General features: G+C 35.6%; 1 protein-coding gene across 1 annotated transcript in view; it reads right to left on the bottom strand.

The window, feature by feature from the left end:
• Nucleotides 1-12013, bottom strand: part of FMR1NB (FMR1 neighbor) — a 45720-nt gene that overhangs the window by 19490 nt on the left and 14217 nt on the right. The window contains exons 2-3 of the mRNA XM_003806821.4: nucleotides 4773-4892; nucleotides 502-642 (exon numbers count right to left, since the gene is read on the bottom strand). Of these exons, the coding sequence (XP_003806869.1) occupies nucleotides 502-642; nucleotides 4773-4892 (261 nt within the window). The remainder of the gene's footprint in view (nucleotides 1-501; nucleotides 643-4772; nucleotides 4893-12013) is intronic.

Genomic DNA, 12013 nt, shown 5'->3' with positions numbered 1-12013 from the left:
CTGCACTCCAGCCTGGGTAACAGAGTGAGATGCTATCTCAAAAAATACCCAATAAAGAAAAACTAATAAGCAGACCTTAACAAGAAACATTCAAGTCTACTGTTACATACTGAGATGAAGACAAGACAAATGGGAAGAATTCTACCTAGGAGGAAAAGCTGGGCAAAGAAAAGTAAGCTAAGGCATGCCCGACCGGTATCTTCTCTCAGCCACTGAGGGTTCCATAGAGCCTGGAAACCTTTGGATAAAACACAGAGAGTGACTAAAGCAAAAGAAAATGTGAGACTAATTTTTGTATTACCAAAGTCACCATCCAAAGGCTAAGCAAAAACTGCTCCTGACCAGAGTCATGACCACCTCAGGACCTTCTAAGGAGCACCACTCTAGGACTGGGAGTCCCATTTAAGTATTAAGCTAGGAAATCCAAATATGAACTTATGCCACTGCGATCTGTTTATTTAATATTAAAAAATAGAAATAAATGAAAGAGGAATAACTTACCATCTCTAAATGGAGCAAAACATTTGAAGCTCGTGGTCCCCAATGATGAAAAACAGCATTTGTGTCTCAAACATTCACTCTCACTAAAATCTTGCAGCTCATTACAAGGCTTTACCCCCTGATTTTCCCTCAGAACGCAAGCTTTTAAAAACAGAAATTTAAGAAAGAGAATTCAGCATGGTTAGTTACCACTTTCCCTAATTAAATAATTACTGGAAGACAAAGAAGAAAAGCAAACATTTAATGGCATATACAACTAATGATGGGTGCTAAAAGAAAATAAGACTTAAGCTAAAAGTTACCACTAAGTTATTTAACATCACATTTTCAAATCTAGGTGAATTGCAGAAAATTACAAGTTGTTAAAAAATCTTTGGTAAGATAGTTTAAAAGGACAACAAATCATGAGCTGAGTGGTGATGATGCAAATATAACACAGAAGGAACTAAATAACAACAAGTCAAATGCTTTTAAAACTAATCCCTTGTTAAAATGATCCCACATACCCAGTAATGGGATGGCTGGGTCAAATGGTATTTCTAGTTCTAGATCCCTGAGGAATCGCCACACTGACTTCCACAATGGTTGAACTAGTTTACAGTCCCACCAACAGTGTAAAAGTGTTCCTATTTCTCCACATCCTCTCCAGCACCTGTTGTTTCCTGACTTTTTAATGATTGCCATTCTAACCAAATGACTATAAATCATGCTGCCATAAAGGCACATGCACACGTATGTTTATTGCGGCATTATTCACAATAGCAAAGACTTGGAACCAACCCAAATGTCCAACAATGATAGACTGGATTAAGAAAATGTGGCACATATACACCGTGGAATACTATGCAGCCATAAAAAATGATGAGTTCATGTCCTTTGTAGGGACATGGATGAAATTGGAAACCATCATTCTCAGTAAACTATCGCAAGAACAAAAAACCAAACACCGCATATTCTCACTCATAGGTGGGAATTGAACAATGAGATCACATGGACACAGGAAGGGGAATATCACACTCTGGGGACTGTGGTGGGGAGGGGGGAGGGGGGAGGGATAGCACTGGGAGATATACCTAATGCTAGATGACGAGTTAGTGGGTGCAGCGCACCAGCATGGCACATGTATACATATGTAACTAACCTGCACAATGTGCACATGTACCCTAAAACTTAAAGTATAATTTAAAAAACTAAAAAATAAATAAATAAAAATGATCCCACAGATATCCTCCGGCTTAACGTTACTAAGCCACAGAAACTCATTGAATGCATCAATGAGAATGAATGTAAGTAAAAATTACATAGTTTGCTGCTAGTGACTAAAGTAAGTGATACACTGGCATTGACCTACTTTTTGTGAACACTTATCATATTGGCACTATAATATATTTTAAGATTCTTCGTTTCACCCTTAAATTATGACTCTATAATTTTAAACAGGCAATGATTTATGGCATTAACACCAAGATTCATGCAACTGCAATAAATTCGTACATACCTGAATCTAAAAGACCTGCAAGCTCAAATAGCTTATTTTCTATAATATCCTGCTTTATAAGAGAAACAAATACAAACTAAAAAGCACAATATCAGATTTTCATTCAAAAAGAAAAACCTCCACAGTATGTCTATGTGTTAAGGCCAGAATAGATTCGGTTCAATCTCTTATACTATCAACAATTACAAACTTAAAAGTAGTAACTGATATTTTATAATCACTAAAGCACTTCAACGTCAGCAAAGAACAATGTAATTGTTTTATGCAAATTTTAACCTCAGTATATTTTACTACATTCCTCTTTTTTAAAGATTGGCAATTGCTGAAGCCAAGGTAAAAATAATAATATCTACCATTATTTAGGCACCTGTTTGGGCCAGGAACCTTGCTTTACACACTTTATTACTAATCTTTGCAACAAACTCCCAAGTTGGATTTTACAATCTCTGTTTTAAAAATAATAAAGGATCAAAGTAACTTATGCAAGATCAAAAATTTAATGCACTACCAACTGGCCTAGATACTCATTTTCCAAACATTTTAGACATGAGAGTTTATCCTACTTGTTGTTCTATATTCTAAGTAATCTGTTCTTCAATTCTGCTAGGCCCAGAGCGGCTCTTCTCCCCTAGGTTGGATTGCATCAAGTGTTCAGTTCTGGGTGTCAAACACCCAGAAAATGGTGACAATAGTCAGGACTACTCAGAGATGGGATGGATTTCCTTGCATGCTGAGTTTCTCACCATGGGTACTGTTCAAATACCACTTTCCAGAAATGCTAAAGAGAGGGTTAGGGTTAGGGTTAAATCGTAGAAGAGACTAGACTATATGATCTCTAAGATCATCTGTTAATTTCTGCTTTAAGTGCATCTGATGGACTTTATGCTAGATATTAAAATTAACACAGGCCAGGCACGATGGCTCGCGCCTGTAATCCCAGCACTTTGGGAGCCCAAGGCGGGCGGATCACGAGGTCAAGAGATCGAGACCGTCCTGGCCAACATGGGGAAAACCTGTCTCTACTAAAAATACAAAAATTAGCTGGGCGTGGTGGCATGTGCCTGTAGTCCCAGCTATTCAGGAGGCTGAGGTAGGAGAATTGCTTGAACCTGGGAAGCAGAGGTTGCAGTGAGCCGAGATTGTGCCACTGCACTCCAGCCTGGCAACAGAGCGAGACTCTGTCTCAAAAAAACAAAAACAAATTAACTTTCAAGCTCAAATTACTAAGAGGCATTAGTAATTTTAAAGAATCAAAAAGGTAGAACAATTTTTTTTGTCAGGTTTAAGTATGTAATTTTGTCCAAAGGGAGAAAGATCAGGTGATCTCTCAAGCTTCCATGCCAGTGTGTATCAAGGTTGTCATTTTAATCTGCAAGAGATAAATATTTTACAAATAGTAGCCTAATGGCAAAACGACGAACTTTTTTTTCATGCTTAAGTGGTAAGAGTGTTTATTTTCAATTATGTGGGGGAAGAAATAAATTGGTTAAAAATATTTCACGTTTTATGAAGCTGTAGTTATTGTCTTCAAGGACAGTATGTACATTTTATAAATATTTAATCACTTTTTGAATCAACCTAGGTCAGATGTTTCTATTAAAATGGAACAATTTTATTTTGTTGGACAAAATTTTTACTTCATATAATTGATTTTGACTTACTTTCCTGCACCAGGTTGGAGAAATATTTGGGAAATGCAGATATCTTTTTCGAACCATTTTTACAGGTGGCTTCAGTGTCTGTACAATGTAGTTATTATAGGTAAGTATGTGACTGTTTACATCTGTGGTTTTCATAAGCTTTAAAGCTTAAATCATCATTAGTTGTTGTTTACGACTAACTTTGGCACTCAAACCATTCTTTCAGCCTATACGACATAACACCGTCTCAGATTTCTTTTTTATTTACTCAATTTGACCATGGCAGTATTTTGAGTTTATTTAAGGAACTTGTTTATTTTGCTATTCTCATTGGTAGATGCCTATTTTAAACTTAATGTAACAAGTATAAAGAAACATAAAGAGATTTTTTCAAGTTCACTAAAGAATTCAGTGGAAAGGCCTGGAATCAAAGAACAGATATAATTTTGTGCTTATAGAGTATATCAAATTTTGTTACAATAAATTCTGCATGATTTTTCATAAGAGCTTTATCTTTGTACTTCACATATTCCAATTTATATGAAGCTTCTCCTTGAAAGGGCACCACATGCTATACAAAATGAAACGTGTTTATTTGTGGTTAATAATTCTCAGGGGTCATAATGTGCTTGATAAACACATTATATACAGAATCACAAAAAGACAGTGAGACTTGAAACCTGGGATTTCTATCATTAAAACAGATGGGAAAACATCTGGCATATTCCATAACATCAGTCACACAGTACCCTCACTAATGCCACAGAAGACATCAATTTCACAATACTGGGTCAGTGACTGAATTTCAGGCAATGCCATTCAGGTAAATTGTGAAAGATTTAGATATTTGCGAAGGAAAAGTATTTTATAAACAGTAACAAACATTTATGAAATGCCTTATGAATATTATCTCAGTTCATCCTCATAATTCTTTGTGGTAAATATCTTCATTTCAAAGATGAGGGCACTGAGGTTCAGAGAGATTGTCTTGCCTAAGCCAAAGAGCAGAGCCAGGATTCAAACTCAGCTCTGTCCCACTCCAGTGCCATTACACCACACTGCTTCCTAAACATTTAATTACTGTTTTCAAAACAAGAACATTAGAGGGGGAAAAAAATCAAACAAGAACTTACTTGTTGGAAAGAAAAAATTCAGCAAAGCTTCCCATGCGGAATCTTCTTCCAGGGATTGGCCATGAGCATTTTCACTGTTGGGCAGGACACATCCATTTGCAACCACAAAATATGAGGACCCTTAAGAAGAAGTAAAATTATTAATCCCAACATATAAAGCATTTATCACTTTCAATGACGCTTGAATGGTAATTACCTTTGCTTAAATTAATTATAGAATGTCAAATAGCTAACAGATATACTTTCATCTCATAACAGCTTAAGCATCATTAATAATCAGAATGCAATTTTGTTGTGAAACTGAAAAAGTGTTCAATTTACAAATGCTTAAGCTATAGGCTGACACATGCCATTGTTGTAAGCTGATTTACAATAGTAAACTTGCCTCTGACAAACGGCATTAAGAGGCCTAATCAACTGATGAGCTGAAAACAGTATGTATTCCAACTAAATCAGATCCCATCACAGAAAGTCTTGGAAAATATGTTGGCTTACATATATATTGACAAAAATCAAGGCCTTACATACAGTAAAACCTTCCTTATCCTTCTTTCTCACTATTTTAAAGAACTGGTTTTTAGTCTTATTTACACAATTCCCTCCTACATGAGAGAAGAGGATAACACAGATTTGTCCATAGCATTAAATATTTCCCAAAACTATCTTTAATAATGTCACAGAATTCCATTATACGGCTCTATTATAACTCAGTTAGCAATTTCTCCATAGGAAAACATTTAGTCTGTTTACAATTTATTGATGTTATAAAGAATACTGCAATGATTATCATTACATTATCGTTAGCTTGCAATGATTATCACTGAAGCTTTATATTTATATATTTGCAAATATTCATGAAAAATTACTTAAGATAAATTCTTAAGGCATGGTGGCTCTTGAGTATGTCCAAATTACCCTCCAGCAGGGCAACCCCAAAATACACTTCTACCAGTAGTACAGGCAAGTGCCAGTTTTCTGACACCTCTCCATTTTTTATTATTTGCCAATTTGATGGCCAAAATAAAACAAAATATCTTTTGTTTTAATTTGCAACTTTCATAATCAGTGAGCTTACATATTTCATATTGTGTTGCATAGTAGAGAACTTAACTCTTAATCTGCCACATATTTAAAATATTTTTTTCAAGGTAATTGGTTATCCTTACTTTTTTATGGTGTTTGGGAAGCTCAGAAGCTTAAAATGTTATATGTAATTAAATCTATCAATCTCTTCCTTTATTATTTTTACCTCTATAAAGGCATTCTATACTCTAATACTCCCAACATTTTCATGGTTGTACTTTTTAAATTTAAATATTTAATACACCTGGAGTATATTTTGGAGTGTGTTGTGGAGTAGGGATACAATTTTTCCAGCAGTCATAAGGCCCTTTATTAAATCCATCCTTTTCTATTATACTTAAGATAACATCATCACATTCTAAATCCTTACATAGTCATAGATCTGCTTCTTGACTTTCTATTCTGTTCCACCAACCTATCTATTCATGGGCCAATACTAATGTTATTGTTTATTTTATCTTTTGTTTTATTTTTTTTGAGACAGAGTATCGCTCTGTTGCCCAGGCTGGAGTGCAATGGTGCAATCTCAGCTCACTGCAACCTCCGCCTTCCTGGTTCAAGTGATTCTTGTGCCTTGGCCTCCCGAGTAGCTGAGATTACAGGCATGCACCATCACGCTCAACTAATTTTTGTATTTTTAGTAGAGACGGGGTTTCACCATGTTTCCCAGGCTGGTATCGTGATCCACCTGTCTAGGCCTCCGTAAGCCACTGCGCCAGGCCTATCTTATGTCATTATGTTTTAATAACTGATCTGGTAATCCTTTCATTGTCTCTACTATCAAATTTTATTTTCAGCTCTGAGAATTTTTTAGATGAACCTTAAAATCGTTTTGTCAAGTCAAAAAAAATTCTAAATTTTATGGTAATTATGTTCACTTATTTATCATTCATTCAAAAATCATTTATTGTGTGTCCCACGTGCTAGGCATGAATTCAATTAAATGTAGACTCATTTGGAGAGAATTGATAATGTTACAAAATTTTTTCACCTAAGTAGTTTTGTTTCTCTGTTCATTCAAGTCTCTTTTTATGTCCCTGAATAAGGTTTATCATTGTATTCAGATAGGCCCTGCACTTTTCTTAGTACATTTATTCCCGGGCATCATATATATTTTGTTGTTTTGTGAACATAATCCATTTCACCACATTTTCTAGTGGATTGATGGTATGTAAGAGAGCTATTGATTTTTATACATGTATTTTCTTCCTCCCTTAGTTAACTCTCGTTAGTTCTCATTGTTCTTCAGTTTCATTCCAGATAGACAATAATATTATCACTAAATATAGATGACTTTGTCTCCTTTCTTTACAATATTAACACCTGAATTATTTTTCTTCTTTCACTGTATTGCCTAGAAATGTTTAAACTATGTTGATTAATAACCATAATAATGGGCGTTCTTGAGTCATTCCTGACTTCAATGCGAATGTGCTAGTATTTCATAATGAAGTATAATGTTGGCTGCTGGTGTAAGATAGATACCCTTTATTAAATTAAGGATGTATTTCTCTAGTTTTAGTTTTCTACAAATTTTCTGTTGTTATTTTGTTTCATTTTGAATCAGGGATAGAACTGGGATTCTATCAAATCCTTTTAATATTTACTGCCATGATGATATTTCCCCCTGCCTATTAATTATTGAATGTTATTAATATATTTGCCAATATTAAAATATTCTTGCATTCTTGAACAAAGTCCACAAGTGCTAATGTTTTATATAGGATTCATGATTCAACATTCCTAAGTGAAGTGTGTCTGCAGTTTTCTTTTGTGTGCTACATCTGTAAATTTTGGCATAAGAGTTATACCTGTTTCATAAAATAACCTAGGAAGCTTCCTGTTGCTTTTCTAGACTAAAACAGATGAAACAATATAGGAATGATTTGATCCATTAAAGGTTTGGGAAAACTCATCCAGAAAAAGTCTGAGTCTTCATTTTTTGGAGAGGGGTAGTTCTTTATCTTTTGCTTCTTCATGGTCACAGTTAATTTTGTTATTTTTATTTTGCTAGGAAATCATCTATTTACAAAGCAATTATTAGCATGGAATCATAAGACTATTCACTTGTAATATTTAAATCTCCTTTATATCAATGATAATATCTTCTTTCTCATTTTAATGAGAGCAACTTCCATACACATACATTTGAAAGTGTACTCTCACAATGAACTCTATTATAAATGTTAAATCAAGCTAAATTATATTATGCAAATGCTCTGTATCTTTATTTTTCTGTCAAGGACTAAAAGATAAATATTAAAGTATCTCACCATGATTGTGGTTTTGACGATTTCTACTTAAATTTCTAAAACTATTTGTTTCATATATTCCAATAGTGCATATTCAGTCATGACAATTTTATCTTCACTATATATTACACCTTGACAATATTAAACATAATCCATTTTGTCCTGCTTGTTTTCTACTAATGCTTACTCATTATTGAACACCCACTATATTCTGTGTTTTGAGGATATATCAGTGAACAAGTCAGACAAGATCCCTGCCCTCATGGAGCTTACTACAATGCAGTGGAGAAGACAGACCACTAACAAATTAAGTAATTACAAATTGTAATGAGTGCTATGAAGAAAAGTGGATACTGATACAGAATAAAGGAGGGGGGCTACTTTAAATGGGAGCCAGTCTCTCTGAGGAGATGATATTTAAGTGGAAAAAAAAAAAAAGGACTAGAAGTAGCTGGCTGAACAAAGGACCTGGGAGAGTGCTTCCAGCACAAGGACAAGAAATGAGATTAATGTTGCTAGGCACATTTTGCCAGATCAGAGAACCCTCTGTCCTGCATGACATGAGAAGGGAGCTACAGATGGAAGGGACCTTGACAAGACTTTAGTTCCATATTGCTGTTTGCTCAATGTCCCCCTTCGTCAATTTGCTGTCCTTGTTGCCACTCGATTCAGCACACCATCTGAAGTAAGTGTTGGCTGACAGTAGCACACTGAGGCCCAAGTCTCCATCCTAAGTTATATTCAGCAAGTTATGTGCTCTCTGGAATTCCTCTAGAATATTGATCCCCCAACTTAGAGTCCCCAACTCAGAGTGCCCTAGCCTCCAGACCCTGCTGGACAGGCTTGCCCTTGGCTTGACATGAAACACAAGTTGCTGTGATTTCTCTCCATCATGTTTTTATCTTTCAGAGAACCCTCCAAGTTTCTGGCATATAGATGCCAGATGGAAACTTTCTAGGTTCTCCAGGTTTTCACCCTTTATAGATCTTTCGGTCATTACAATGGGCATTGAAATGAAAGCGACAATTAAACATCTTAACTAAGATGAGCAACATCAGTGGCAGTCTCAACCATAAGTCTAGAATATATTTTACCCTGCCCTCCACCTTTGGTTTCTTCCGTACTCTGAAAGAAAATTATTTTTAAATTAATTTGAGCAGTATGTCTCAAAGTGTAGTCTATCACTAGTAGTACATAAGAATTTTAGGTGGAACATAGATGAATATTTGTGGATATATTAATGTTTGCTATGAGTTTATTTGAAAGTGTAAAAGAAAAAAAATGAGTAACATATCAAACCTACCATGACACCAAACACGGCTGACATCACTTGCCATATGGCAAATCTTTATAAACTTTGTCTTTTTTAATACTTTGAGTTCTGGGATACATGTGCAGAATGTGCAGGTTTGTTACATAGGTATACATGGGCCATGGTGGTTTGCTGCACCCATCAACCCGTCATCTACATTAGGTATTTCTCCTAATGCTATCCCTCCTCTAGCCCCCCACCCCCTGACAGGCCCTGGTGTGTGATGTTCCTCTCCCTGTGTCCATATGTTCTCATTGTTCAACTCCTGAGTGAGAACATGCGGTGTTTAGTTTTCTGTCCCTGTGTTAGTTTGCTGAGAATGATGGTTTCAAGCCTCATCCATGTCCCTGCAAAGGACATGAACTCATTCTTTTTTATGGCTGCATAGTATTCCATGATGTATATGTGCCATATTTTCTTTATCCAGTCTATCATTGATGGGCATTTGGGTTGGTTCCAAGTCTTTGCTATTGTAAATAGTGCTGCAATAAACATACATGTGCATGTGTCTTTATAGTAGAATGATTTATAATCCTTTGGGTATATACCCAGTAATGGGATTGCTGGGTCAAATGGTATTTCTGGTTCTAGATCCTTGAGGAATTGCCATACTGTCTTCCACAATGGTTGAACTAATTTATACTCCCATCAACAGTGTAAAAGCGTTCCTGTTTCTCCACATCCTCTCCATCATCTGTTGTTTCCACACATTTTAATGATTGCCATTCTAACAGGCGAGAGATGGTATCTCATTGTGGTTTTTATTTGCATTTCTCTAATGACCAGTGATGATGAGCTTTTTTTCATATGTTTTTTGGCCTCATAAATGTCTTCTTTTGAGAAGTGTCTGTTCATATCCTTTGCCCACTTTTTGATGGTTTTTTTTTCTCTTGTAAATTTGTTTAAGCTCCTTGTAGATTCTGGATATTAGCCTTTTGTCAGATGGATAGATTGCAAAAATTTTCTCCCATTCTATAGGTTGCCAGTTCACTCCGATGATAGTTTCTTTTACTGAGTAGAAGCTCTTTAGTTTAATTAGATCCCATTTGTCAATTTTGGCTTTTGTTGCCATTGCTTTTGGTGTTTTAGTCATGAAGTCTTTGCCCATGCCATTGTCCTGAATGGAACTGTCTAGGTTTTCTTCTAGGGTTTTTATGGTTTTAGGTCTTACATATAAGTGTTTAATCCATCTTGAGTTAATTTTTGTATAAGGTATAAGGAAGGGGTCCAATTTCTGTTTCCTGCATATGGCTAGCCAGTTTTTCCAACAACCTTTATTAAATAGGAAATCCTTTCCCCATTGCTTGTATTTGACAGGTTTGTCAAAGATCAGATGGTTGTAGATGTGTGGCATTATTTCTGAGGCCTCTGTTCTTCTCCATTGGTCTGTATGTCTGTTTTGGTACCAGTACCATGCTGTTTTGGTTACTATAGCCTTGTAGTATAGTTTGAAGTCAGGTAGTGTGATGCCTCCAGCTTTGTTCTTTTTGCTTAGGCTTTATAAACTTTTGTCCCTGCTCTTTCTTCCCTGGGACAATTGCCTCCTTTTCCTCTTTAACTCTCTCCAAAGTCTCCCACCAGCTAGCACACAAGCCTTTTTCTCAGGTCTTCCTCTCTACCCAAACAGCCTCCAGCCTTTTTCCCCTCCTCCATTATTTTTCATATGAAGAATAATGTCATCCTCTTTGCCTCTAATTTGCATCTTTACACTCATTAGCATGTTCAGCAAATAAAAGATTAGGAGTCAGCCTTTTAAATTGGTAGCAGAAAATATTAAAGAAACAATTATGTTTCCTTGTCACAAAGAATTTTTATTTTTTAATTTCCCTGTTACAAATAAAAGACTAAAAATCTAACTACATTTCAATGGAAAAGAAACACCAGACTCAGTGCAGACAGAGAGCTTCATCTATATGTGACTTGTGCAGTCAAACAGGGCCCCACACTTGGGGAGCTCCATGCTTGGTTTAATGTTTTGCTATCGCCATTTTGAAATCCATGAATTTTGAATGAGAGATCTTGTATTTTCATTTTACAAATTATGTTGCCCCCGCCCCCCCATCCCCGCTCTGGTGTGAGGTCTAATAGATGAGAAACTGAATGACAGGGTGAGGAGACAGAAAGAGCAGTGGCTAACTGTATCAGTTTCTAAAGGATTTTACTGAGGCTTCAAGTTGAGGGTCTACCTATGCCACTGTCTTTCTGGGTGTTGGCCTCAAACAGACCTGAGTTTGTATCCTGACTCTGCCACATACTAGGAGGTGAACTTGAGCATGTCAGTAAACTTCTCGTTGCCTCAGTTTACTCATCTGCAAAATGGTGATATTTATTTTGAAGTGTTATGAGGATTAAATGAAGTTACATGTGAAGGGCTTAATACAATGCAAAACAGTTTGTTACATGTCTTTCATCGTTTATTTTTATTGCTTACAATTTTAAATTTAATATCATTACTTGTTTTCAGGATATTTATTTTTATTAATAACTTTCTTAATAGCAAATATGGTCAACTTTCCATTTATAACTATGGTACAGTTCCCTTTTTAAATAAATATATTAATGTAAAAAAGTAAGGTAGCTTAAAGGAAAACATG

Source organism: Pan paniscus, chromosome X, assembly GCF_029289425.2.
Source record: "Pan paniscus chromosome X, NHGRI_mPanPan1-v2.0_pri, whole genome shotgun sequence".
NCBI classification, from domain to species: Eukaryota; Metazoa; Chordata; class Mammalia; order Primates; family Hominidae; genus Pan; species Pan paniscus.
The sequence above is the reverse complement of the archived record's forward strand: the minus strand, read 5'-3'. Positions and strand labels throughout refer to the sequence as shown.